The sequence below is a fragment of the Rattus rattus genome, chromosome 2, assembly GCF_011064425.1.
Source record: "Rattus rattus isolate New Zealand chromosome 2, Rrattus_CSIRO_v1, whole genome shotgun sequence".
NCBI classification, from domain to species: Eukaryota; Metazoa; Chordata; class Mammalia; order Rodentia; family Muridae; genus Rattus; species Rattus rattus.
The window spans coordinates 101,061,139-101,089,025 of NC_046155.1; the positions used below are offsets into that span (position 1 = coordinate 101,061,139).

The following is a 27,887-nucleotide window of genomic DNA, read 5'->3' on the forward strand; positions in this document are numbered from 1 at the left end:
TTTCAGGGGAACCATAACACTGTTAACTGATTTTGCCCCAGAGAGTCCCATTGTGGACTTCTTGCATCTAGAACTTTTGAGAATTAGTTCGTGTTGTTATAATAAGCTCTTCAGGTTTGTGGCAAGTGTTATGGCAGTATTTGACTTAAATGTAATATTTTCCATAGGCTCATGTGTTTGAACACTTGATCCCAGTTGGTGGAAGTTATGAACATGGTGGTAGATGGTGGGTATTGGCTCCTAGGAGTGAAACTTTGAGATTATAGGCTGGCCCTTGCTTCCAGATCTGCTCTCTGTATCCTTTCGGCCATGACATGAACATTGTGTTCCAGCTCCCACTGTTACCAGCTAAGCACCCTTGTGCCATAATTCTCTCTTCTCATGAACAACTGTCCTTCTGGACAATGTGCCAAAGTCAATGCTCTGTCATTTCTGTCAGGTATTTTGTCTTAGTGCTAAGAATAGCAACTACTGTAAACAGGCACAGACACTAATGCACACTGCTACATTGCAGTTTTGGTATGTATGTATGTATGTATGTATGTATGTATGTATGTATGTATGAATGTATGTATGTATCTGTCTGTCTGTCTGTCTATCTATCTATCTATCTATCTATCTATCTATCTATCTATCTATCTAGTTCTCTGTTAGTTATCCTGTAATTTTTGTAGGTTTATAGAAAAATGTCTGTAGGTTCATAGAAAAATTCTCTTCCCTCTGGAATTCTCACAACACTGTAGCCTGCTGGGCTACTTTTCCTGGTTCTTGTACACAGAAATATCAAGCTGGCTCAATGAAACTTTACCTAATTGGCATCAGCACACTATTTTGTGACTAAAGCCTGTCCTAACGGCAGAATGGTCAAAGGAAAGAGAACAATATTAAAGTAGACACTAATCCCCATGTAGATTGCTTTGCCAAGGCTTTTCTCCATTATCTCCAGAAAGACGAAGTGAACTATGGACGGCTATGAAGTAATCTGAGGACAAAGCATGTCTAGACCTTAGTAGTTTTTACCAGTGACTTAGAGTTGTCTCTTACGTAATTCAAGAACGGTTTTAGGACATTCCCTTTATTGAACTTTCCCAGAGATTTCAGCCAACTTGTTAGAATAGATTTCTTTATGTTTCATAAGTTAGTTGAATTACCTAGTAGCTGTACCGAGCATGCATGCCTGGAAATATGACTTCTGACTTTGGGTAATGCCCCCACTACTGCCCTGTACTATAAGAGGGGAGCTGACCAAATGTGACTATGCTGTGCATAGAAGTTTACTAATTCCCATTACCACCATGACAAATGATCACAGCTTAAAGAGTAAAATAAAAATTGTTCTCCTACAACTCTGTAGGCCAAATCCATGACATGTCTTAGCCAGATGTTGCCAGTAAACACTCTGTGGGATCCGGGTAGGAACCATAGCTTTCAGTCTCCCTGCTTCTAAAGGCCACTTATGTTTCTTTGTTCCTGCTCCTTCTTTTCATCTTCAAAGCTGCAAAAGGCAAGCCTTGCCCTTTTATATTACTTTACCCTGATCTCTGCCTTCACTGATAAGGACTGATTTGATTATGTTAAGCCCAGAGTTGTTTCTGCTAGTGATCCATTTTTCTTCATGATTATTATACAGTTAATTGAACCATGTCCTGTGTTTTGTTGAGGTGTTTTATGTACAGAATTGAGGAGAGATATGAGTGGGATTATTGTGATTCACTTTATGTGACACTAATACTTGATCCTTGGTTACTTTACCCAAATAGTCTTGCAGTGATGATACTCACTTACTAATTTGCTGAAATCTTCATCTTAACTTTTGATAGTATATAGAGTTTTTTGTTTTGTTTTGTTACTGCTGTTGGATTGTTTTGTTTTATTTTTGGTTTTGGTATGGTACTAGGAGTCAAAGCTAGGAATTGTGCTGTACCTGGGAAGATAGAAAATTTCTGGTGATGGGAATTTCTTTTGTATTTAAAATCACAAACCTTATAGATGTTTCTAAAGGTAATAAATAGTAATAAACATATATCTTAATCTAGCCTATTTCTTTTAAATATTATTATAACGCAGAGATTGCATAGTCAATGTTTTAAGTATAAGAATTACATGTTACCTGATATTCTAAATCATAACCAAGTTATACATTCCCTGAAAAATAAATGGTAGTAAAATTTAGTGTTGTGAAAAGAAAAGTCTAAATTAAAACTTAAAAACAAAACAGAACTCTGCTGGGCATGGTGATTCATACCTGTATGCTCAGCACTAGCAGTCTTTGCCAAGGCCAAGGCGAGAGCATGAGTACTGGATTGAGGCCAGCCATAGGTTTACATAGTGAGTTAAGCCAGCCTGAGCCAAGAGTGAAATCCTGTCTAAGGAAAACTAAAGAGCAAAACTCAGTGCAGTACGACTGCTATAAAGTTTAAGTTGTTAATTGGAATAGGGCAAATGAGACAAGTTAGCCAAATTCTGAGGTTTGGCTGAGAAGGACCAGTGCCTGGGTAAGTTTGCTTTTCAGACAGAACACTGAGTTCTGTGTCTTTAAAAGTAACAGTGCAGTCATTGATTGCTCCCACCCCTGTGATGACCATATGTCCAGAATATACTATTAAGAAATGGAAAATAGTAAAGCACATTTTAAAGATTTTATAAAGACATTTAAGAATTTTGTGGACTATTTTTCACTTAGAAAAATTAAACTGGGGTTGGATTTAGCTCAGGAGTGGTAGGCGCTTGCCTAACAAGCACAAGGCCCTGTTGGGTCCCCAGCTCCGGAAAAAAAAAAAAAAAAAAAAGAAAATTAAACTGCAGTATCTACTCTAATACGTATTTTACTGAAGCAGGAGTCAGTCAACAAGTAGTACAGGAGAAAAAGAAACAATAGATACAGTTTTCCTAAAAAACCGTCAACCTGATAGAATGAGAATTCTCTAAAGATATGACCTCTCTACCGCATCATGGTTAGTGTGTTTTGTATAAGATTGGTATTGAACTTGTCTACTTAGTTTTTACTGCCAAGTTTGACTCTTACTGTTATTTTTATCTTTTTATTATATTTTTAAGATTTTATGTTAATAAAAAGTATGAAAATAAACAGTAGTAGCTTGTAATCTCAGCAGGCTTGTTTCTATTTGTGAGTTCTTGGATATTTTTAAGATATCCTATTATTTGAAAATAATTATTTTGAAAAATATTTGTGATGTAAAAACAAATGACTGCTCTGAGGTTGCTTAACCATTTCCTGTGACTCTGAGAAACTGGCTGCTTTCAGAATCACTGTGCTAAGTCTGGGGTGGACTGAACTGTTTCACTTCCATCTTCCTGTAAATTTTACCAACGCACGCGCACGCACACACACACACACACACACACACACACACACACCAGCAATTAAAGAAAAAGATGCTGTGAATTTGAAAAAGAGTAGGGAGTGATGCATAGGAAGGATTGGAGGGAGGGATGGGAAGGAGAAAATAACTAATTATATCAAAAATAAAAATAATTATTTATAAAAATATTTTTGTTTCTGTAATTCTTAGCAAATATCCTTCAACAAATGTAATTGTTTTATTCATGAAATTCTTAGGGTTCTCTTTAAAGGCTTTGCACATTTTTTTTCTTATAATAGCACTTAGTTTTCTAACAGCAAACTTGAAGTGTTAGTACAGGAAACACTGGGTTATTTGGTTTTTTTCTTTCCTTTCTTTTTTTTTCCTCCTCTTCTTTCTCATTTTATTCTTCTTCTTTGCCTTCCTCTTCTTCCTCTACTTTTTTTTTTTTTGAGACAGTGTCTTTCTATATAGTACCAGCTGTTCTGGAATTTACTATGTAGACCAGCCTAGGTTCAAAGATCTGAGATCTGCCTGCCTTTGCCTTTGTGTCCCAGGTTAGAGAGTCTGGGGTTAGAGATGTGTGCCACCATGCTCAACTCTAATCTCTTAATTTTAATGGCAGAGGGAGAAAGTCCATCTTACTGCTTATGTTTGGTAAGGTGTGAATTAAGTGGATAACATAAAGAAACATTTTTCAATATCTATGACTAAGAAATTGGATGTCATATAAAATTCTGGTGGGGGCTGGAGAGATGGCTCAGTGGTTAAGAACACTGACTGCTCTTCCAGAGGTCCTGAGTTCAATTCCTAGCAACTACTGGGTGGCTCACACCTATCTGTAATGGGATCTACTGCCTTCTTCTGGTGTTTCTGAAGACAGCTTCAATGTACTCATATACATAAATAAATATTTTTAAAATTCTGGTAATAGTATATGACGCTAGTCATTAAGTACTTGTTATTACTATATACTAGATTGTATTCTGAATGCGTTATGTCTTATATAACTTAGTGAGGTGGGTAGTTCTTCCCAGTGATTTTATATATTGCATATTATAAAATGCATATTGGTAATACATATGCATGCTATTATCTTCCTCCCTTCAATGTAGGTATTGTTATTGGTACTGCTTACAGATGAACAAACTGAGCTTGGAAGGGTTACCCAGGGTTCTATAGGAGGTGACAGAATGTCTGGTTCCTGAGAAGTTTTTTGCTCTCTGTTATTTGTATAGATCAGCCCAGTGTTATTATGGGAGAGAGCCCTTAGCTGCTTGTCATCATTGTTTGTTGGGTGGTAAGGTATGCTTGTTGATAATGAAGCAATGTACATCAAACCCCTTAGTCTTCGGATGAAAGCCTACATCCGTATACAGGAGTTTTTGTAAGAAGAATGCAAACTGTTCTTCTAATGACAAATGTTCTGTTTTTTTCCTTATGTTTCTGAGCTGAGTCTAAAATATCAGTGAGGCCCTGATGCTTCTCAGTGTGTTGCAGTCTCAGATATGCCATGGAACTGTAGATCTGATATGTACAGTGTGCTTTAAGTTTGGTCTTAGGGGATAGATTGTTTTGTGAGGCGTGTAGCTCAGTGGTAGGACTTGAGTCTATCAGAAAATAAAATCACTGAGATAATTGGTGATTATACTATATAAGGAATAAGGTTGTTATATGTTATTACAGAGCATTTTACCAAATTTATGACTTAAAACAACCACCATTTTATTTGCTATTTGTTCTTTAGGCCAACAATTTGGATTTGGTTTAGGTGAATGTGTTTTCCACTCTTCTTGCCTGAAGTCACTCTTAGGCAGTCATTGGCTGTTGCCTTGATTTGAGATTAGATACTTCTAAGATAGCTTCACTCATGTATCTGGCAGTGGATACTGGCTGCTGGCTGTATGTTTTTAATGTGGTTACCCACCCAAAGGAAACTAGCTTGGATTTTCTCTAATCGAGCTGTTAGAATAGTAAGAATAATAAAGTTTACATAGACTCCCAAGGCCCAGCATTAAACATTCTGCCAAATCGTTCTGCTTCATTTCATTGATTAAACCAAGTTACAAGGACAGTAAAAATCAAGAGACTGGAGGCCTCAGGAAGCTTAGAGGCCTGGTGGGGTGGGAGGAGACAGCAGGGGGAGTGCGGGGAGGGGGTATGGAACTCTGGGAGTGGGGGGGGGTGTGGACCAGGAGGGGAATAAAATCTGGAGTGTAAAAATAAATAAGTAAATTTAAAAATTAAACAGTAAAGGTAAAATTCCACTTCCTCATAAGAGATCCCAAGGAAAAGAAATAGCAAATTTTATCCTGGTATCCAAGTTTCCTGATTTCTTTCTAGGCCAACAATATTGTCTTTTTATTAATTTACTTTCTATCTTAGCATATTTAAAACATTATTTGTATATGTGTGAAAGTTTATTCCATTTACATATAAAAGGAAAATTGGGTAATAAAAATACCCAGCACAACCCAACTCCCTCTCTTAGGAATAATCACTGTTTATGTATGCTTTTATCTACAGTGTATCCTATTGAGCACAAGTTTATTTAAATGTCCGTAACATGCTTTCCTTCCTTTAAACCTTATTCTGAATGTTTTTCTGCATTTGAGATAAATATATATTATCTGTATAATACTGTATTAAATATACTCATCTGCTGCTGTTAACCACTTTGCTTTGTTCTATGGTTTGTCTACCAAAGGGTCATAGATTTCTGGCAACTTGTTTCTCAGTGTGGTATTGGGAGGTGATTGGAACCTTAAAGAGGTAGGTCTTTGGAAGGTGATTGAGGGCACCGTCCTTGGAAAGGAATAATGTATTTTTCCTGGAATCCTGATTTAGCAGTGCAGAGAAGGTTGTTACAGAACTGGACACTTCCTTGCTTTGGCTTTCTTCCTGTCTTCTTATATGTTGCTGCCAATTTGATGCCATCAGGCATGAGGTGATACACGTAATCAGAGCTGCATGTTCTCTGGATTCAGCAGGATCTGAAGGTCTGTGTGTTGGTTGGAGCTGTATGTGGAAGTCAGAACTGTGTGAGTTGGTTTGGTTCAGTCTCCACCAGGTGGGACACAAGGGTCAAACTCAGGTCATCAGGTTTGGTTGCAAGTGCCTTGACGACTAAGTTATGGCATCAGCCCCTAAATATTTTTTAAAAGTTTACGTATTATCATTTTGTTTGTGTGAAAGTATGAGAATTGTATATGTGTGTGAGAATGCAGCCATGCATGTGCCACAGTGGAAGTGTGGAGTTCAGAGGACAGATTGAGGACTCACTGTACTCTTCCCTCCATTAAGGCGGCTCTTTTGCTATTTCTGTTGGACTAGCTGACCCACCTGTTTCTGGTAGATTCTCCTGTGTCTGCTTCCCACATGCCACAGATTGCCACTGTACCCATCCTTTAGTACTGTAGGGTCTGGGACCAAAGCTGTCGTGGAATTACTACACACTGAGCTCTCTCTCGAAGTTTTTAAAGTTATGTATTCTCTCTCTCTGTGTGTGTGTATAACATATGTCCCCATGTAATTGATACTTTTCTTTTGTGAACTTGGTGGAAACCGTTTTAGACCTTGCTAGGTATTGATGATATGAACTAAGAATCCTCTGGTATAAGCTCATCAGTAGGTTAACTTTGCCAAGCTGAGTTTTTGTGTTGAGATCATATTAAAGAGAAACTTTGAAACGTTAGTGAAAAATGTAAACCATAAAGACAAATCTTCCCTTAACATTTTATTTATAGATTAACATATACAGACATAGTTGATATGTTGGCTGATTGACTAAAATTTTTATTTCCTATATTGACTGCTGGTGGGAGTTCTTCATCTAGTTTGTCCAGGGAGAAAACTTTCTTCCTTTTTCTGTAGGAAGTGACTTCTTTCCTTTTTTCTCTTCTGCCAGTTTCTGTGAAGGGCTTCAGTATGCTGCTTATGCTTCTTGCCTTTACCCTTGGTCCTTTATGTTCTCTTTGCAGAGCTTCCGGGCACTGGCATGCAGTTCTCTTACAGACTTTCTCCTTTTCAGCTTTTCATAGCTGCAAAAGCAAACCAACTAGGAATTCATCTTTGTGCTTCTCTCTAGTACAGAAGTATTCATTTTTGCCCATAGTATACAAAATTACAGAAAACAGAACTTGTGAATGGATCTTCATATAATACAGTAGATAATTTGCAAGTGGTAGGAAATTCATTGAATCAATATATCAAATTGATAAATTATGCTTGGCGTCTACGTAATACTGCCCTTTAGGTTATTTTAACCAGAGAAGTCTGAAAATTATTTAAATTAAATTGTCTTCTTACAGATGCACTTAACCCTCGAGAGACTTGAAGCTCCAGGGATTGGGGAGGCCTGGCACGTGGTAGGGTGTGGGTGTGTGGGGACATCCTCTTGGAGACAGGGAAGGGGAAGGAGGAATGGGCTGAGGCACTGTCAGAGGGCAGAACAGGAGAGGGATAATGACTGGACTGTAAAAAAGGATTAAAGATAATAAAAAATGTCTTCTTACAAACTATAGCTACAAGACTATAGTTACAGATTCTGTTTTGTTGTGTAAAGCAGGTGAGCACAGCTTCAGGTCATCCAATCCCTAGGGTTTTAGGAGCTGTTGTAGCATCTTTCATGTTGAGATTGCCGTTCAGCAAGTGCCCAGGAGGTCAGATTACCTAAAGTGTCAAATGGAAACAGGGAAGTCTCTCAGAAACAAGTATATAGATCCATAGTCACTGAGGTCCTATATGAGCGCTGTTGTAGATCTTAAAATAAATCAGGGTGTTGCTATTTGTTTTTTACAACTTTGTCTTATTAATGTGTTGCAGTTGGCATCTTAGTAATATTTTTTTTTAAGTAAAGGTATTTATTGGCAAGGAAATTATTCTTACGGATATTGAAAGGAAATACCAGTTCACTTGACTGAAAAGTAAAATAGTGTATTTATTTACTCATAATTTTGAAATTTCTATTCTAATTATGTAAGTAGCAATGAACTTATTACTATTATGACACTTCATAGTTTTCAAAGTATTATTTTATTTGACCCCTTGATACTCATAAACAGGCAGGCCAGTTACCCCACTATGCTATACCTGACTTCTAAACAAGGTTTCAACAGTTACTATATGGTGGGGCCAGAACTAGATCTCCTAGGTTTCTTTTTTACTATACTTAAGGCCCCATAAATTATAACCAACTTAAATTATAACCAGCTTCTAGGAGAAGAAAAGAGGTAGCTGGTGACCTCAAGAGTTAGTGTCCAGTAGAGATGAAGTGTGGTTACTGCTCATAATCCCCAAAGTATTATGAGGCTTTCTTCAAGAGTTGGTGATAGAAGGAGCTTGCCAACATCATAACTAGTATGTGATCTCTGTCAGGTCCCACGTATTAGTAAACCTAGATTCAGTTTTTGAAGAGTTAATGCATAGACATGAGTAGTAATCTTCAATAATTATGACTTAATTTTAATGTGTTGGATGAGGCTTTTATTTCAGGTTTTATTGCAGGCTTCTCCCCTTTAGGCATAGTATTTAACAAGGCAAATGACCCGAATCTTTCCCTCAAAGAATCATCTGTAAGTGAAGCAAAATGTTTTAAGTGCAGTTTACTTAATAGAAAAGTGTCCTATTCTACAGAGTAAACCAGTCCTCGGAATTTTATTAATCTTACTTTCTTCAATTTTTAATAAAAAGAAACTTATTAAGTTTCTCCTTAGAAGTATTAAAGTGTATTCATTATCCTAGAACTAAATACAGTGTAAATTTTGAACTTACCTACCCTAAACTCTAAAAAGCCATATAGACAAGTTTCCTGTGCAGTTTCTAATGTCCCCGTTTGACAGGTGGTTAGTGGTGTGAATTGTGGGGAGGGAGGTGACTCATGATTTTGGAATGAATCTTTTGACTCTCCCTGTATCCTCCATAGAACACTGGCAGGGCTGAGGGTATAATTAGCACTGCACATCTAATTATAAACAAAACTCCATGTACAGTGGCTACCAGGAAGTAAGCCTTGCCGGATAATCTTTCAAGCTGGCAGGTCTAAGTTAGAATAATAATGTGAAGTTTACTAAAAGTCAAGTTGCTTTCCTTTACTGACCAGAAGGTTTACTCTAGAGATAAAGTGGGTTATGTGACAGTAATATCTGTGGAAATTGTGGTTATTAAGTTTTAGGGCCTATACCAGTTCTTTGCCATAGTATTTCTACCTCTTTCTTCCTGTGAATTATGTGTCTTGTATTTTATGCTGTGCTCACTTAGGCAGTAGAGGAGAATTGGTCACAGAAAGACATTTCTAAAGTTGGTTGGGTTGATTTTTAAAAGAAACAAGAGTTATGAAAGTATATTGGACTGGTATAACTAATACAACTAACTGGTGAAGAGGGAGAAGGATTTATGGTATGAGGACACTAAGAGGTGGAATGCGAAGCAAGGAAGTGCTGTGGCAGCCTGCACCCTTCAGAGGCCTTCAGAGAAATCAGTGTCTGGAACACCTGTGCTCTCAGAGTCCATCAGGTAGACCCGCACTGTGACGGGCGTGTGCTTTGTGGAGTTCTAAAGGTTCAGCTGAAACAAGAACTGATTTAGTTAGCTTATATGTAAGTGGGTCTGTGAGAGTCAGAGCAAAGGTACTAGCTATAGAGATTATTACATATAGCTGTAACCTAAGCTTCAGTGTAGGATGGTCATATATTTGCAAAATGAGCCTGAGAGTTGTGGTTACCAAATGAAGTAGGAATTTTAAAGCAGATGCATACAAATGAGCCCCTTCCCCTTTTCATATTCAGAACTACACAGTTAAATTTTTTAAATGGACAGGAACACAAAGTCTCCTTTTATGGAATAAAAAGGTACAAAAATTAAAATACAGAGATAGATGGAGAGAGTGGGGGATAGGAGAGTAGGAGGTGTATTTTCTTAGCTTAGATGTATAGCAGTGTCACTAGCTGATTCTGTTGGCCAGATGGTTTGAGAGAAGGGCAAGTGCTGTCTCTGGCCTAGGACTTCTGATTTCCTTGGAGCTGCACCAGTGCTTGAGATGTGTGGACTTTTCGGTCAGTCGTAGGCCCTGCTTGCCTTGCTTTGACTTCCCACTGTATCTGTTTTGTATTCACCGGTTTCTGCTCTTTCTTTATTTCCTCGTCTCATTACTAAGGTTTGATTTACTAGGCTTTTTTTTTTTTAGTTCCTTAGAATGAAAAGTTTTGTTACTAGTTTTGAACATTTTTCTAGGCATTAAAAAAAAAACTAGGAATTTTATGTTTTATTATTTGCTTTAAATGTTTTCTAAATTCCTTGTGGTTTCTTTGACAAGTAATTGTATGGAATTTTATTTCTCCAAATATCTAGAAATTTGCTGCTTGAATTTTTAATTGTTTGTTTCCATTATAGAACAAAGTCTATAAAAGATTGTTTCCTGGTTTAGGGCCTGTGATTTAGCTTAGTGATAGAGCCCGTGCTTAGCATTTATGAAGTTCTGTGTTCAATCCCTAACACCACCACCACCGCCACTATTACTACTATTACCCCGGGCAATAATACTATCAAGTATATAGCTTTCTGGAATTTATTGATACTTACATTTATTCCATCTTACTAAGTGGTTCATGTGTATTCTGCATTTGTCTGCCTCAAAGTTCTGTAGATGTCAGTTCAGTAGAATTAGCTAATAGCACTGTCAGTACCTTCTGTGACCTTGTCTTCTCGCCCTATGAATATGAAGGTAAAAGAAATAGATTCTTCAGCCACGATGATTGATAGTCCTTTTGCTTTTCGAATTTCATTTTCCTGATGGATTTAGAAACTGGGTAATTAAGTATACACATAACTAAGAAGGGTGTGTAACAATATTGGATTTTCAAATTATAAAATTTCTATGCAGTTAACTTGTCTGTGTCTTTAAATTTAAAATATGCCTTACAAACAGCATTTAATGTTTAAAATTAGCTTAATTGTATATGAGGTTGAGGTTACCATTTTATCATATTTTCATTTACCCTTTACTTTTGTTTTTTATTGCATTTTTTTCTTATTTCTCTTACATTGTATCTTTTAGGTCAATGAACTTTTTTTTAGTATCTTATTTTCTTTAGTGTTTTTTGAATTTTGTTTTATGTAGTTTTAGTATTTTATATTTTTGGCTAACTATACATCTCTGTTTTTTTTTTTAATGTTGTGTGGCTAATAAGACTCATTTTTAACTTACTGAAATCTATGTACACAGTGCACTAACTTCACTTTTTACATTTAACCCTTTTTGTTTCCTGCTGCTTCTCTCTTGAAGTAATCCATTTGCCCTCCTTTAATTCTCCTTATTTAACTTCTTCCGTATTTCATATTTCTGCCGTCACTCCACTTCTTTCCCAACATCCCTCCTATAGCTTTTTTATTTAAAAATTTCAAATATCTACAATGTTATTTCTTACTTTAAACATATTCTTTTAAGGAAATTATGGACAAAGAACATATTTTTATTTTTAACACTTATTTCTGATGTTATGTCTCCCTTCCTAGATATCTAATATATCTGATACCATTTTTATTCATTCTAAGAAGTCTGCTCTAAAAAGACTTTTTATAGTGTATAGTTGCTTGAGATGAATTTTGTCAACTTTGATCTATGGTGAAAGTATTTACACACTATCCTTGTTTCTGAAGGATGTTGTTACTGGGGATGGGATGCAAAGTTGATATCATGGTTTTACTGTTTGCCTTAAAAATGCTGTACTATTTTCTGGCCAACTATTGAAGTTACTATTGTTTTCTCTTAAAGATATTGTAGTATTTTGAGGCTCCTTTAAAGTGTTGTGCTTCTCTTTGCTTTAGGAGTTTGGCTATGAATTGTCTAGTATGATATTTTCTGAATTTATTCTTCTTGTGGATAATCTTAACACTTTTGATTTATTATTACGATGATTAAATAGGGAATTTTAGCTATTCAACTATTTCTGTCTCATTTTCACATGTGTCTTCTGGGCTCTTGTTAACTTATTATAGTATTTAATATTAACCCACAAATACCTGATGGAGTATTCATTTTTCTTCAACATTGTATCCCTTTGTTCCTTAAATTGGTAATTTTTAGTGGCCTGTTAAGATCATGTGGCTTTTTTTCCGGCTATTTCTAGCTGCTGTTAAGTCTTACTCATTGATTTTCTTTTTCATTTTAATTCTTGGACATTTCAGTGCTACAGTTGCCCAGTGGCCCATTTTGACCATTTCTAATCTCAATCTCTCAAAATCTCTCTCTCTCTCTCTCTCTCTCTCTCTCTCTCTCTCTCTCTCTCTCTCTCTCTCTCTCTCTCTCTCTCTCATATGTGTGTGTGTGTTAGGCAAAGCAGGCGTGTACATATGGGCATGTATAGAGGCCAGAGGAAGATGCTGTATGTCCCCTGTTGCTTCCTGCCTTGTTCCTTTCAGATAGGATCTTTCACTGAACCTGATGCCCACATTTTTTGCTAGGCTGGCAGGGTTCAGCCTGTCTTCTCTACCTAGTGCTGGGGTTACGGGAATGCGGGATCACACCCGTCTGTTTTATTTGAGTGCTGACGATTTAAACCCAGGTCTTTATGTTTTTGCAGCAAGTGTTCTTACCCATTGAGCCATTTCCCCAGCCTTTGGTCCCTTTTATATAGTTTCAATTTTTCTGGTAAAATTCTGTCTGTTCACATAGTACTCTGTTTTACTTTTTAAAGCCTCTTTCCTTTATTTTTCGGGACATATTTACAGTAGCTGCCCTAAATGTTAACTGTAGCAATTGACTTTTGATTTCTTACAGGCACATTTTCTTGTGTAATTGAATGACCAGTGATTTTCTAGTTACATTTGGACAATACTGTAGAAATATTATAGAGTTGGTTTTTTTTCCCATGGAGTGTTGGTATTTTAAAGGAAGCTTAATTACTGATCAGCTGGTTATAGGCTTAGTTTTATCTGGGGCGATTCTTAGGTCTTGCTAGCTTAGCAAGACTCATTTCAAATTATTTTTCTCCTGTGGCTTTCCATAGGGCTTACACAGTAGATCTTACTTGAGAATGTGACTTCTGCTCACGAGTGTTTCAGATTGATGCCAAGGATATTACTGAGTTCTTGCTGGGGCTAGGTTGTACTGTTGGCACTTCCCTGTATTGCTTGACCTCTGTTTCCTTTCAGGGATATTGTTTCCTTTCTATTATGAGCCTGTGCTGATATGTGCTGCATTTGACAAAGGACTCTCAGGAAATTCTGTACAAGTTTTTCTCTCTTGCTACAATCTTTGTATTCCAGTCCTGTTCTCCTTGAACTCTAGCTTGTCATTCTACTATTAGAAAATTGTCCCACGGCAGAAAACTAGAGTTATTTGGGGCTCATTACTATGTAGAATAAAGGTCACACAGTCTTGTCATTTAGAGAAAGAATTACCCAAGAAAGGAAAATGCAGAAGTAGACTTTATTAGCTATTCTGTGGTACAACTGCAGTGGACAAGATAGCAAAAAGAAACTGTCTAGAGGCACTTTAGAGGACTGCTTTGTATAGAAGTGGGGTTTCTGGTGGGCAGTCAAGCGGGGTTTCAACGTCACAGTGTTCTGAAACACCTGCAGTAGGGGCTTACAGTAGTTATCAACACTGGCCTAGAGACAAGGATGGTCTTGTCCTGAGTCAGAAGTGGATCTGCATAACTACCTGTCCTAAGTTTATGTCCATACTCACCTATTTTTAGGTATAGGCTAGGGTCACATCTTTGATTCGTCTGTCGTCTAATATGTGAAAATATTTGCATCATTTGTGCAAATGATTAGTAGATTATAATGTATAATTTTGTATTAAACTAAGCTAAAACTGCTTAATACCAACAACAGTTTTCTCTGACTTGAACAGCACTTTTAATGTGTTGAAATGAAACTTTAACAGTAGGAGTACATCCAGACAGACAGACAGACAGACAGACAGACAGACACACACACACACACACACACACACACACACACACATCTTCTTTTCCACCCATTCTTCCTCATTTTTTTCCTTCTTTCTATAAGGCCTTGCTGTGTTTCCTATGCTAATTTTCTATTCCTGGGGGGTGGGAGGGGAAATCTTCCTACCTCAGCCTTAGAAATAGCAGGACCAATAGATGTATGCCAGCCACAGCCATTCATCTTGGAAAATTCAATCTTGATTCCCACATGGCAGAATTATTTCTCCATGATCTTTTTGCTTTATTTCTGCAGCCATATACTCTCTTTTCCACAAAAGAAACACCTTGGGTTAAAAGAATATGAATGGAGTTTCCAACTGGAGATAGTCTAGACTATAGTATGTAAATTCTTTTCCATGTTTACAGCATTTGGTTTTCTACCAGCAGATCATGTGGGGGTGGCCTCAGAAGCAGAACAATGGTTTATTCAGTATGATAGCTTCATTGAAATATGCAAGCCTTGTATCTGCCCAAGAAAATTGGTTTCAGTTACGCTTTTGGGGGGATTTTATCATGTTAATTTAAAAATACATACTATTTAATTTTCTCAGAAAATGAGATGGCCATTTAAAGGGATTATATTTGTGGAAAGTTGGCTTCTTTTAATGCAAGTCTCTTGCTGTGTTACTTGTCATGGTTTGCACCTTTGTTAATCACTCTCTTGCTAGCACCAACACCATGCTCCCCCTCCTCCATTGGGGTCCCCGTGCTCAGTCTGATGGTTGGCTGCAAGTATCCTCATCTGTATCAGTAAGGCTCTTGTAGAGCCTCTCAGGAGACATCCATATCAGGCTCCTGTCAGCAAGCACTTCTTGGCATCAGCAATAGTGACTGGGTTTGGTGGCTGCATATGGGATGGATCCCCAGGTGGGGCAGTCTCTGCTCCACTCTTTGTCTCTGTATTTCCTCCCATGAGTATTTTGTTCCCCCTTCTAAGAAGGAGTGAAGCATCCACATTTTGGTCTTCCTTCTTCTTGAACTTTATATGGTCTGTGAATTGTTTCTTGGATATTCTGAGCTTTTGGGCTAATATCCACTATCAGCGAGTGCATACCACATGTGTTCTTTTGTGACTGGATTACCTTATTCAGGATGATATTTTCTAGTTCTATCCATTTGTCTACAAAATTCATTAAGCCATACTTTTTAATAGCTGAGTAGTACTCCATTGTGTAGATGGACCACATTTTCTGTATCCATTCTTCTTTTGAGCGACATCTGGATTGTTTCCAGCTTCTGGCTATTATAAATAAGGCTGCTATGAACACAGTAGAACATGTGTCTTTGTTATATGTTGCGGCATCTTTTGGGTATATGCCCAGGAGAGGTATAGTTGAGTCCTCAGGTAGTGGAATATCCAATTTTCTGAGGAAACTCCAGACTGATTTCCAAAGTGGTTGTACCAGTTTTCAATCCTTCCAACAATGGAGGAGTGTTCCTCTTTCACCACATTCTAGCCAGATGTAGAGATACTGTAGCCTGAGTTTTTGATCTTAGCCATTCTGACTTGTATGAGGTGGAATCTCAGGGTTATTTTGATTTGCATTTCCCTGATGACTAAGGGTATTGAATATTTCTTTAGATGCTTCTCAGCCATTCGACATTCCTCAGCTGACATCTAGACATCTTTGTTTAGCTCTGTATCCCATTTTTAATAGGGTTATTTGATTCTCTGGTGTCTAACTTCTTAAGTTCTTTGTATATATTGGATATTAGTCCTCTATCAGTTGTAGGATTGGTAGAGATCTTTCCCCAATCTGTTAGCTGCCATTTTGTCCTATTGACAGTGTACTTTTGGCCGAGTAATACTCCAGTGTGTAAGAATGAAGTGAATATTACTTCATTCTTCTGTAGAGGAACTTATTACTAGTTTCTGGCTATTATGAATAAGCCTAAAATGAACATGTTTGACCAAGTGTTTTGTGATAGGATGAGGTGTCCTTTAGATATGTGCTGGGATGTATAAAGAAAAAACAAAAACCAAACAAACAAATAAACAACTGAACAAGCCAGGAAGATGGAACTAGTGAGCAGCTCTCTTCTATTGCTCTCTGCACTGACTTCTCTCCGTGATGGAGTGTGACCTCAGAGTTAGAGCTAAACACCTTCCTTCTGAAGTTCCTTTGAATGTGGTGTCTTATTATAGTGATAGAAATTCTAAGACAATACTCAGACTCAAACAGTTCTGATGGATCTTAGTTGATGAATGGGAATGCTCTAATATTAAGCTCTAATATTATCCCAATGAGAGACTTTTACTGAATAAACCATGCTGACTAGAGCTCACAGTTGTCTGCATCTAGCATAGGGTGAACAAGAGGCTAATGGAGCATGTCTCACAGGAGCTTAAATACATCAGAAAGGTTAAGAGTTTATTAAGACTTACAAACAATTTTGAATAATATTTCAATATGAGATTGCATGAATGAAATGACCCCTTTGGTGGTCTGAGTAAGAAGCGACACGCGTGGGCTGACGTATTTGAACTTTCAGTCCCCACGTGGTGGTGCTCTTTGCATGGTTATGGAACCTTTATAACACGAACCTTGCCGGAGTAAGTACGCCACTGTTGCATGCTTTGAGTTTATTCCCTCATCCACTTTCTGCCTCCTTTTCTCTTTCTCTTTCTATTCCTGTAGGCATCAGAATTACCTGCCAAAGTAAACTCGTAACCCTCTGGATCCTAAGCCAAAGAAACAAAACAAAACAAAACAAAAAAACATTTCTTCAAATTGATTTTGTTCTTGACATCCGAGAAGTAATGAGTACAACCCCCAAATATCCATTGAAACCAACCATCACAAGGAAATGGGAACACTATTGGAAGCTTAGAAAATTAAATTCTAAAAAGACAAAAACAAACAAACAAAAAAAACCCCAAGATATTGTAACTATTCTCAACACACACCATTTACAGGGAATGGCCACTTGCTAAATCTACACCTATAAATGAGTAGAAGTTTTATTCAAAGAAATATTTTTATTTTTTATTTTTAATTTATTAATCTTTTTATTTGTTTACATTTCAGTGCTATCCCCCTTCCCAGTCTTCCCTCCAAGAACCCTCCACCCCATCTCCCTCTCCTTTGCATCTAAGAGAATGCTCATCCACCCACCCACCCACTCCTGTCTCACCCCTCTAGCATACTCCTTCTCTGGCGGCATCAAGCCTCCATAGGACCAAGAGCCTCGGCTCCCACTGAGGCCAGACAAGCTAGTCCTCTGCTGCACATGTAGCAAGAGCCACGGACCAGCCCTTGTATACTCTGGTTGGTGGTTTAGTCCTGGGAGCTCTGTGGGGCCCAGTTAATTGATACTTTTGTACTTCGTATGGGTTGCAATTCCCTTCAACTCCTTCAGCCCTTCTCTAACTCTTCCATTGAGTTCCCTGGGCTCAGTCCAGTGATTGGCTGTGAGTATCTGCATCTTCTGAGTCAAGTGCTGGCAGAGTCTCTAAGACGACAGCCATACCAGGCTCCTGTCTGCAAGCTCATCTTGGCATCAGCAATAAGTGTCCAGGTTTGGTATGTGCAAATGGGATGGAACCCATGGTGGGATGGTCTCTGGATGGACTTTTCCGTCAGCTCTGCTTCATTTTTGTCCCTGCCTTTCCTTTAGACAGGGACAATTCTGGGTTAAAAATTTTGAGATGGGTGGGTGGCCCCATCCCTCCACTGGGGGCCATGCCTATCTAGTGGAGGTGGTCTCTTTAGGTTCTATCTCCCTGCTGTTGGGTGTTTTGGCTAATGTCATCCCCATTGGGTCCTGGGAGCCTCTCTCATCCCTGGTGGCTGGAACTTTCTATTGGTCCCCCAAGTTCCCTACCCTCCCACCTCCACTGGTATTTACTTCTATTCATTCTCCTGGCCCTCTGGACTTTTCTCCTATCTCTTTCCATACCTGGTCCTGCACCTCTCCCCCTTTTTTTTGCTCCCCTTCCCTTCTACTCATCTAGGGCTCTCCCTCCTTCTGCCTCCTGTGATTATTTTGTTCCTCCTTCTTAGTGGGGATTGACACATCCACACTTTTTCCCTCTTGTTAAGTTTCATATGGTCTGTGAGTTGTATCATGGGTATTCGAGCATTTGAGCTAATATCCACTTATCAGTGAGTACATACCATGTATGTTTTTTTGTACTCAGTTACCTCAATCAGGATGATATTTTCTAGTTCTATCCATTTGTCTACGAAATTCATTAAGCCGTACTTTTTAATAGCTGAGTAGTACTCCATTGTGTAGATGGACCACATTTTCTGTATCCATTCTTCTTTTGAGCGACATCTGGATTGTTTCCAGCTTCTGGCTATTATAAATAAGGCTGCTATGAACATAGTGGAGCATGTGTCCTTGTTGTATGTTGGAGCATCTTTTGGGTATATGCCCAGGAGTGGTATAGCTGTGTCATCAGGTAGTACTATATCCAATTTTCTGAGGAACCTCTAGACTGATTTCCAGAGTGATTGTACCAGCTTGCAGTCCCACCAGCAATGGAGGAGTGTTCTTTTTTCTCCACATCTTTGCTGTCCCCTGAGTTTTTGATCTTAGCCATTCTGATTGGTGTGAGGTGGAATCTCAGGGCCGTTTTGACTTGCATTTCCTTGATGACTAAGGAAGCTGAATATTGAATGTCCTGATTTCTTTAGGTGCTTCTCAGTAGCATAATTTTTACCAATTTCAGAGTAGAGAAGTACAAATGGTTGGCCATCTTACTACAGTTTCTTTTCTCTCTAAATCAGAAGTGCACAAAAGTAGGAATGACAGTTAACTCTTGAAAGGAGTTTTCTTCATTAATGTTCTAGTGAGTTTAGCTACATAATAACAGATGTGCCAGACTGAATGAAGAAAAAGAAAGTCATGACATCCAGGCAGAGGAACTAAGTAAATCAGGTGTGTTGGGGAGAGATTTAACCTGACTTTGTTCTCAGAGTAAAACAGTCTGCTGTGGTCTGAGCACACCTAGGAATAGTGTGATTGGTGCTTGTAGGATCCAATCATTGCTACTGACATACATGTAGGTCACTGGATAATCTCCTGAACTTTGCGACTAGAAGGGCAGGAGTCTGCTTTTGTAAGAAGATGTAATATAATAGGGTGCTGTGGTCGTCATTCTGCACTTTGAGTAGCAGTTATCAGCTTTACTTTAATATGAGTAGTGCTTTTATTTTGTGAGTTATGAATTACCACTGTTTATTCTTTTTGGGGGAGAGGGGAAATTTCTTTTTTTTTTTTTTTTTTTTTTTTTTTGGAGCTGGGGACCGAACCCAGGGCCTTGCGCTTCAAGGTAAGCTCTACCACTGAGCTAAATCCCAGCCCCTTTTTTTTTTTAAATTGGATTTTTTTTTAATTTACATTTCAAATGTTATCCCCTTTCCTGGTTTCCCGTCCATAAACGCCCTACCCCTTCCCACCTCCCTACCCTGACTCGGGTACAGGTTCAGCCTTGGCAGGACCCAGGGCTTCTCCTCCCATTGGTGCACAACAAGGCCATCCTATGCTACATATGCAGCTAGAGCCATGGGTCTGTCCATGTGTACTCTTTGTGTGGTGGTGTTTAGTCCCTGGGAGCTCTGGTTGGTTGGCATTGTTGTTCTTATGGGGTTGTAAAACCACTGCTTATTCTTTATGTTTTTCTGTATATTAAGTAATATCAGTTTTGTCCTTCTGATGATGAAATAATATTTTTAATTTTATTACCAGATACCAAATTGTTAAAAGCTCTTACCTTCATTAAATTAACATGAGTCAAAAGATGCATTACATTAATGAGAAGATTAAAATTTGAAATAAATTGTTTTAGATCTAGGCTAAAATATACAATTAAATACCTGTACAGCTTTAAATTTAAATCAATCCATTTCTGTTTGTTTTTTCATGCCTTAAGTTTAATTTTGCCACTTTATAGAACTTTTGGGACGATTAGAAATAACTGTAAAGTGCCTTGTGAGAAGTTAAAGATGATTTCAATTTTTTAAACTCTTGAAATCCCTTAAAAAGTGTGATTTTTTTAATGTAAAATATTGAATATCTTAATTTTGAGTTATTGATAGATATGTAGTATTATTTATCCTTTTGTCTCTTGAGACCTTTCTTCAGTGATTTTTGACAAGTGTGTGTGGGGTATAGCTTAGAAAGCCCTCTCTATTTTCCTACCTTAAGGTAACTGGCACTCATGGTATCTGTTCTGTTTTTAAAGATGGGAACTGCTGTACTTGTGAATGCTACAGGAGGGTGAAAAAGCAGGTGTTAGAACTGTAGTTGACCTGTTTTTTAAGTTTTTTTGTCTGTGTTACTGTTTCTTGCTTAAAAGTCATAGTCATTTTTTGCTTTTAGTTTACTATGGGCCAGAAACATCCTTCTCTTGGATGTTTATTAATTTTTTTAAAAACAGCTGTGATTTCATATTACTTAGTATAGTCTAACCAAGATTCTACCCAACAATAGCCCATTCTCTTGAGCTACCTTTTAAGCTTAGAGGCAGGCAGACCAGTTTGTGATTTGCCTGAGGGTGAGTGGGACACAGGAAAGAGACCCATACAGGCCTCACAACTTAGTTTTGCAGTACTTGGCCAAGAATTCTAGGCCCCAGGTGTCCAGACCCAGAAGTAAGGCCTTGAGTTTAGTCCTTTCTTTTTGGCCCCACTTACTCCTAGGGACAGACAGTTAGACATGGCTAAAGTAGTATCTTCTAAAGTCAAGCCAGGGGCCCAGATGTATTACGGAAAGTACTATGAAATCTGTGATTACAGCTGTTTAAGAAAAATTAATATACTTTTATTATTAAAAGAAAACAAATTCAAATAAAATATATATCACATACCAAAATTATCCAGGCCTCAAACCTATATACATCTCAGCTTCAATAGAGATACAGTCGCCATTCTTCTTCACCATTGGATATAATGTTATGTATTCAGTGACCACCAACAGTGAGAAATCTGTGACAGAATTAGAACTAGAAAAATAATTAGCTTTATACCCTCTAGCTAGTTTTTTATTTTGTTGTTGTTGGTTTTGGTTCATGATTGTAGTGTGCTTTTTAAAATATATACTTGGGTTTATAATGACTAATTCAAGAATAGCATAAAGCCTTTATTTAATTCAAATAGCATTAAAATGGAAATAAGTCTTAGTATTTAAAAAAAAAACCTCAAGTGATTAAAAATACAGTAAATCTGGTGTTTCAAAGAAACATTGTATTATGAGCTCTCCCTACTTCTATCTTATCTTTGTGTCTTAATTTTGTAGATCGACTTCAGCTTCCAAGGAATATGATTGAAAACAGCATGTTTGAAGAAGAACCAGATGTGGTAGATTTAGCCAAAGAACCTTGTTTACATCCTCTGGAACCTGATGAAGTTGAATATGAGCCCCGAGGTTCGAGGCTTCTGGTGAGAGGTCTTGGTGAGCATGAGATGGATGAGGATGAAGAGGATTATGAGTCATCTGCCAAGCTGCTGGGCATGTCCTTCATGAACAGAAGCTCAGGCCTTCGGAACAGTGCAACAGGCTACAGGCAGAGTCCAGATGGGACTTGTTCAGTACCCTCTGCCAGGACCTTAGTAATCTGTGTTTTTGTCATTGTGGTTGCTGTCTCTGTAATCATGGTGATTTATCTACTGCCTAGATGTACCTTTACCAAAGAAGGCTGCCACAAAACAAACCAGTCAGCAGAACTCATTCAGCCGATTGCTACAAACGGGAAAGTGTTTCCATGGGCACAAATTAGGCTTCCCACTGCCATTATTCCTCAACGCTATGAACTTAGCCTACATCCAAACCTAACCTCAATGACATTCAGGGGTTCTGTGACAATTTCACTTCAGGCTCTTCAAGATACACGGGACATCATTCTCCATAGCACAGGACATAATATTTCAAATGTGACATTTATGTCGGCGGTTTCCAGTCAAGAAAAACAAGTTGAAATTCTGGAATATCCATATCATGAACAGATCGCCGTTGTTGCCCCGGAAAGCCTTCTAACAGGACACAATTATACCTTGAAGATAGAATATTCAGCAAATATATCTAACTCTTACTATGGGTTTTATGGCATCACCTACACAGATAAAAGTAATGAGAAAAAGTATGTAAAGCTCTGATGGTTCTTGTTCTGTGCTCTTCTGCATGCAGTTAGGTCCCTCTGTCCACACCATAGATATTTTAAATTTAATTTGAATTAAGTAAAGCCACAGAGGTTTTAAATTTAGGAAATTATATACAAAGTAGAATGGTAATATGGAAGAATATACTTCTTTTGAGCTTTTCATGTTTTATGAGATGAATATTGTTTGACATCCTTCCGTGAAGCTATACGGAGTGAGGGGGATGGACTAATCTGCTTGCAGGCAGGATTTAAGGAGGTCCTTAGTGAGTTGGAGAAAGAGAGTGAAATATGATTCGAATATCATTTTTAATGTCCTTAATCTTTACTGGTTTACTTTTTAAAATGTCAGTTTGAGTGTGGAATCTCTAAAAGTGTAGGAAAGAATCCATCTCAAAAGGAGAGAGAGGGTGGTGGGGAGAAACATGATATAAGAGTATTCCACAGCCGGTTTGGATCATATTTTGTTTTTTAGTCTTCATAGTCAAATCATAAATGGGTTTTATGAAAGTATACATTATGGGTAATGTTAGCTCTCTGTGGACAAAAACAATTTATATGTTAGTAGAACATTCTTACATAGTACTCTCATAATATTCTGTAGACCAGTTTAAGAATTATTAACATGAACATTGGCTAATATATATTAACATGTTATGTACAGTGTTTCGGAGATTTTTTTTAATTTTCAATTTGTTGAAAGAAAATATATTTTTAAGGGTAATTTCACTAACCGAACATAAAAACAAATTATTAGTTCTTTTCTCTCCACCAAAGAGACATTTGACTTGCTATAGAATGGGTGTTTTTCAACTTGGTGTGGAAGTACATGTCTTTAATCCCAGCACTCAGAAGTCAGAGGCAGGCAGATCTCTATGAGTTCAAGGCCAACCTGGTCTACAAAGTGAGTTCTGGGACAGCCAGGACTGAGAAACCCAGTCTTGAAAAATCATAAAGGCAAAGGGGGAAGGGAGCAGTTTTTCTTTTGTCAAAAAATAGAAAAAATTATTCTTTTATCTTTCTCAGTCATCAAAATACATTTAAGTGTTAAATTAATTGTTGAGTATAAAGTTGCAGCCCTTTGCTGGGCATTAAGAATCATCAAAAGCTGCTACAATTTTCTTTTTTTATATCAAGTTTTATACTAGTAATTTGAATTTGAAACATATGGTTATATTTTAGTAGGCTCTGCTTACTACAAATGCCAGATAGACGACTGTTTTTCTTTATGTTGCTTTTTAAACAAATAGCATGCAGTCTGTATGTTTTAGTTGTTGAATTATTATCTGAAATTGAACACAAATCTGTGATTGAAATGGTGGCCTTGGAGTTTTTAGCTTTAGTTTTTGGATTGTAATCTCTGTTATCCCTAGGAAATACAGTATTAACACCCTATTCGCATTACATATTTTGTGTGTAGAATGATCCAGATAGATAGATAGATAGATAGATAGATAGATATAGATAAATGATAGAGACACACACACACACACACACACACACACACACACACCACTCATATTATGAAGCAGTGACTTAGAGTTCCAAGATCACTAAGGGATACACAGAGAAACCCTGTCATGAAAAACCAAATAAATAGACAAACAAGTAAACAAAAACAAAACAGTGACTTAATATTGCAAGCAAACTCTAAGAGAAGCCCCAGAGTTGTTTCCCTGAAATCTTTGGACTTAGTGCTACATAATGGGGAAAATGAATACTGGGTAATAGAATCCAATGATTTTTTTAGCATAGATGTGTATATTCTTGACATGGGCTGGGTTGAGTTATGTTAGAAAAATGTGGATCCTTAAAACTAAGAAATAGAGTAATTAAAATAGTATCTTAAACTGAAAGTTTAGCACAAACAGACATAAGTTCATTCACCTGCCTGTTACAGTGAAGACCCCAAAATATTGTCTATCTTGAGAGTAGATACAAGTTTAGATCATTTTTACCTTCAGGATGCCTAAAACCTATTATTCCTAAGCAATGTTATATGTTTTTAAATTTTTGCTTTACATTGCTGGAAACTTTAACGTTGGCCCTACTATAATTAGAATAAATATTTAAACTGATAGAATAATTAGGGCGATGCATTTCCTCTTACTTGAGAGGCAGCTATTCTGACCACTGTACCACCGATGCTCTTGTTGCCTGGAAAATCACAATGTCTGTAAATGTCATATGCTTTAAAGAGACAATGCTTGTGGTCAGGAAGCTACTTACTTTCCACACTGCTACCAACATAATCTATGCCTTTTTTTTATCTTTACACTTGTTTCCGCTAGTGGAGGTGCTTATGGTTGCCTTTGGTTACAGACATTTCACAGTCCTCATGGCTAGCGTTTTGATGGTCTTCATTATCTGGCCGTTGTTTTTTCTCTCAGCCCTTACTGTCCTGTCATGTTGAACTCTCTATTTTTTACAACTAAGCATAACAGTAGCCAGTATTTATTGGGAACTGGAATATTAGAAACTGCTCTGAACATGTTATGTTTCTTTAGTCTTCTACCCTGTCAAACTCATAAGAGATGCTAATGTATTCATAATAGCCAAGAACAGAGGTACATAAAGTAATATAGTCTGGTAGGGCTGTCAGGAAGCAGAGAGGGAACTTAAACCTTTCCATTGTATTGCACCACTTCCCCCGTTGATAACTTTTTTTTAATTGTATATTTTATTTATTTGAATTTCAGATGTTATCCCCTTTCCCAGCTCTGCAAACCTCCTATCTCATCCCCCCTTACCCTGCTTCTATGAGGGAGCTCTCCTACCCACCCACTTCCACCTCATTGCCCTAGCATTCCTCTACACTGGAACATCAAACATTCACAGAACCAAGGACCTCCCTCCTACTGATGCCAGATAAGGCCCCTTCAGCTCCTTCAGTCCTTCCCCTACCTCCTCCATTGGAGTCCCTATGATCAGTCCAATGGTTGGCTTCCAGCATCCACATCTGTATTGGTCAGGATCTGGCAGAGCCTCTCAGGAGACAGCTGTATCTGGCTCCTGTCAGCAAGCACTTCTTGGCATCAGCAAATTGTCTGGGTTTGGGGTCTACATGTGGGATGGATCCCCAGGTAGGGCAATCTCTAGATGGCCTTCCCTTCAGTCTCTGCTCCACTCTTTGTCCCTGTATTTCCTTTAAACAGGAGCAATACTGGGTTAAAATTTTTGAGATGGGTGGGTGGCCCCATCCCTCAACCAGGAAGTGGGGGACATGCCTAACCTCTCAATATGGTCTCGACAGTTTCTCCTTCCCATTTGTGGTTAATTTCAGCTAATGTCATCCCTGTGGGGTCCTAGAAGGTTCTTACTTTCCTGGCATCTGAGACTTGCTGGTTTCTAGCCCCAGTTTCCCATCCCACCTTGCTAAACACCTCTGTTCATCTCCATTTCCTCCCATACCTGATTCTGCCCCTCTTTTTCCCCTCACCCTCCTTTCTTCCTCCCAAGTTCCACCCACCCTCCACTTTTCTTGATTAGTTTGTTCCCCTTCTAAGTAGGACTGAAGCATCCACTCTTTGGTGTTCCTTCCTCTTGAGCTTCATGTGGTCTGTGAGTTGTATCATGAACATTCCAAGCTCTTTGCCTAATATCCACTTATCAGTGAGTACATGCCATGTGTATTCTTTTGTGATTGAGTTACCTCATCAGAACGATATTTTCTAGATCCATCCATTTGTCTGCGAATTTCATGAAGCCATTGTTTTTAATAGCTGAATAATATCCTATTGTGTAAATGTACCACATTTTCTGTGTCCATTCCTCTGTTGAGGGTTATCTGGGTTGTTTCCAGCTTCTGGCTATTATAAATAAGGCTGCTATGAACATAGTGGAGCATGTTTTGGGTATATGCCCAGGAGTGGTGTAGCTGGATCCTTAGGTAGTACAATGTCCAGTTTTCCGAGGAACCATCAGATTGATTTCTAAAGTGGTTATACCAGCTTGCAGTCCCACCAAGAGTGGAGGAGTGTTCCTCTTTCTCCACATCCTAGCCAGCATCTGCTATAGCCTGAGTTTTTGATTTTAGCCATTCTGATTGGTGTAAGGTGGAATCTCAGGGTTGTTTTAATTTGCATTTCCCTAATGACTAAGGATGTTGAACCAACCTACCTACCTACCTTCCTTCCTTCCTTCCTCTTTCCTTCCTTCCTTCCTTTAGTTCGTTCTTTTCTTTCCTTCCTTCCTTCCTTCCTTCCTTCCTTCCTTCTTTCTTTTCTTTTCTTTCATTTGTTCTTTCTTTTTTATATTCCAGACTTTATTCCCCTCCTGATCCACCCTCCCACTGTTCCACATCCCATACCTCCTCCCCACCCTACCCACCACTGTGTCCACGAGGATATATATCTCAACCCTACCCACCCCATCAGACCTCTAAACTCCCTGGGACCTCCAGTCTTTCTGGTGAACATTTCTTTAGGTCTTCTCAGCCATTCAAGTTTCCTCATTTGAGAATTCTCTGTTTAGCTCTGTTCCCCATTTTTAATAGGGTTATTTGGTTCTCCGGAGTCTAACTTCTAGAGTTCTTTGTGTATATTGGATATTAGCCCTCTATCAGATATAGAATTGGTAAAGATCTTTTCCCAATCTGTTGGTTGCTGTTTTGGTCTATTGACAATGTCCTTTGCCTTACAGAAGCTTTGCAATTTTATGAGGTCCCATTTGTTGATTCTTACTCTTAAAGAATAAGTCACTGATAACCTGTTCAGGAAATTTTCCCCTGTGCCCATATGTTTGAGGCTCTTCCCCACTTTCTCGTCTATTAGCTTCAGTGTATCTGGTTTTATGTGGAGGTACTTGTTCCACTTGGACTTGAACTTTTTACAGGATAATAAGAATGGATAGATTTGCATTCTTCTACATGCTGACCTCCAGTTGAACCAGCACCATTTGTTGAAAATGCTGTCTTTTTTCCACTGGATGGTTTTAGCTCCTTTGTCAAAGATCAAGTGACCATAGGTGTGTGGGTTCATTTCTGGGTCTTCAGTTCTGTTCCACTGATCTACATGCCTGTCTCTGTACCAATACCATGCAGTTTTTATCACTGTTGATCTGTAATACTGCTTGAGTTTAAGATGTTCTTTTATTGTTGAGGATAGTTTTTGCTATCCTGTGTTTTTTTTTTGGTATTCCAAATGAATTTGAGAAGTGCTCTTTCTAACTCTATGAAGGATTGAGTTGGGATTTTGATGAGAATTGCATTGAATCTGTAGACTGCTTTCAGCAAGATGGCCATTTTTACTATATTAATCCTGCCAATCCATGAGCATGGGTGATCTTTCAATCTTCTGAGGTCTTCTTTGATTTCTTTCTTCAGAGACTTGAAGTTCTTATCATACAGATCTTTCCATACTTTTCTTTTGTACATTATTTTTGTCAATGCTTAGAATTTTCTTACTCACCTGACACCTAATTCCTGTCCTGACTTGAGGACATCCTTAGCAAGTATTTCTGAAAGCAAACATAGTCACAAGGAAAGAATAGGTAGAAAGTTTCAGAATA

At 38.0% G+C, this 27,887-nt stretch overlaps 1 protein-coding gene across 1 annotated transcript in view; it reads left to right on the forward strand.

Moving 5' to 3' along the window:
* Lnpep (leucyl and cystinyl aminopeptidase) overlaps positions 1-27,887 on the forward strand; it is an 85,828-nt gene that overhangs the window by 15,255 nt on the left and 42,686 nt on the right. The window contains exon 2 of the mRNA XM_032893142.1: positions 21,521-22,361. Coding sequence (XP_032749033.1) covers positions 21,521-22,361 — 841 coding nt within the window. The remainder of the gene's footprint in view (positions 1-21,520; positions 22,362-27,887) is intronic.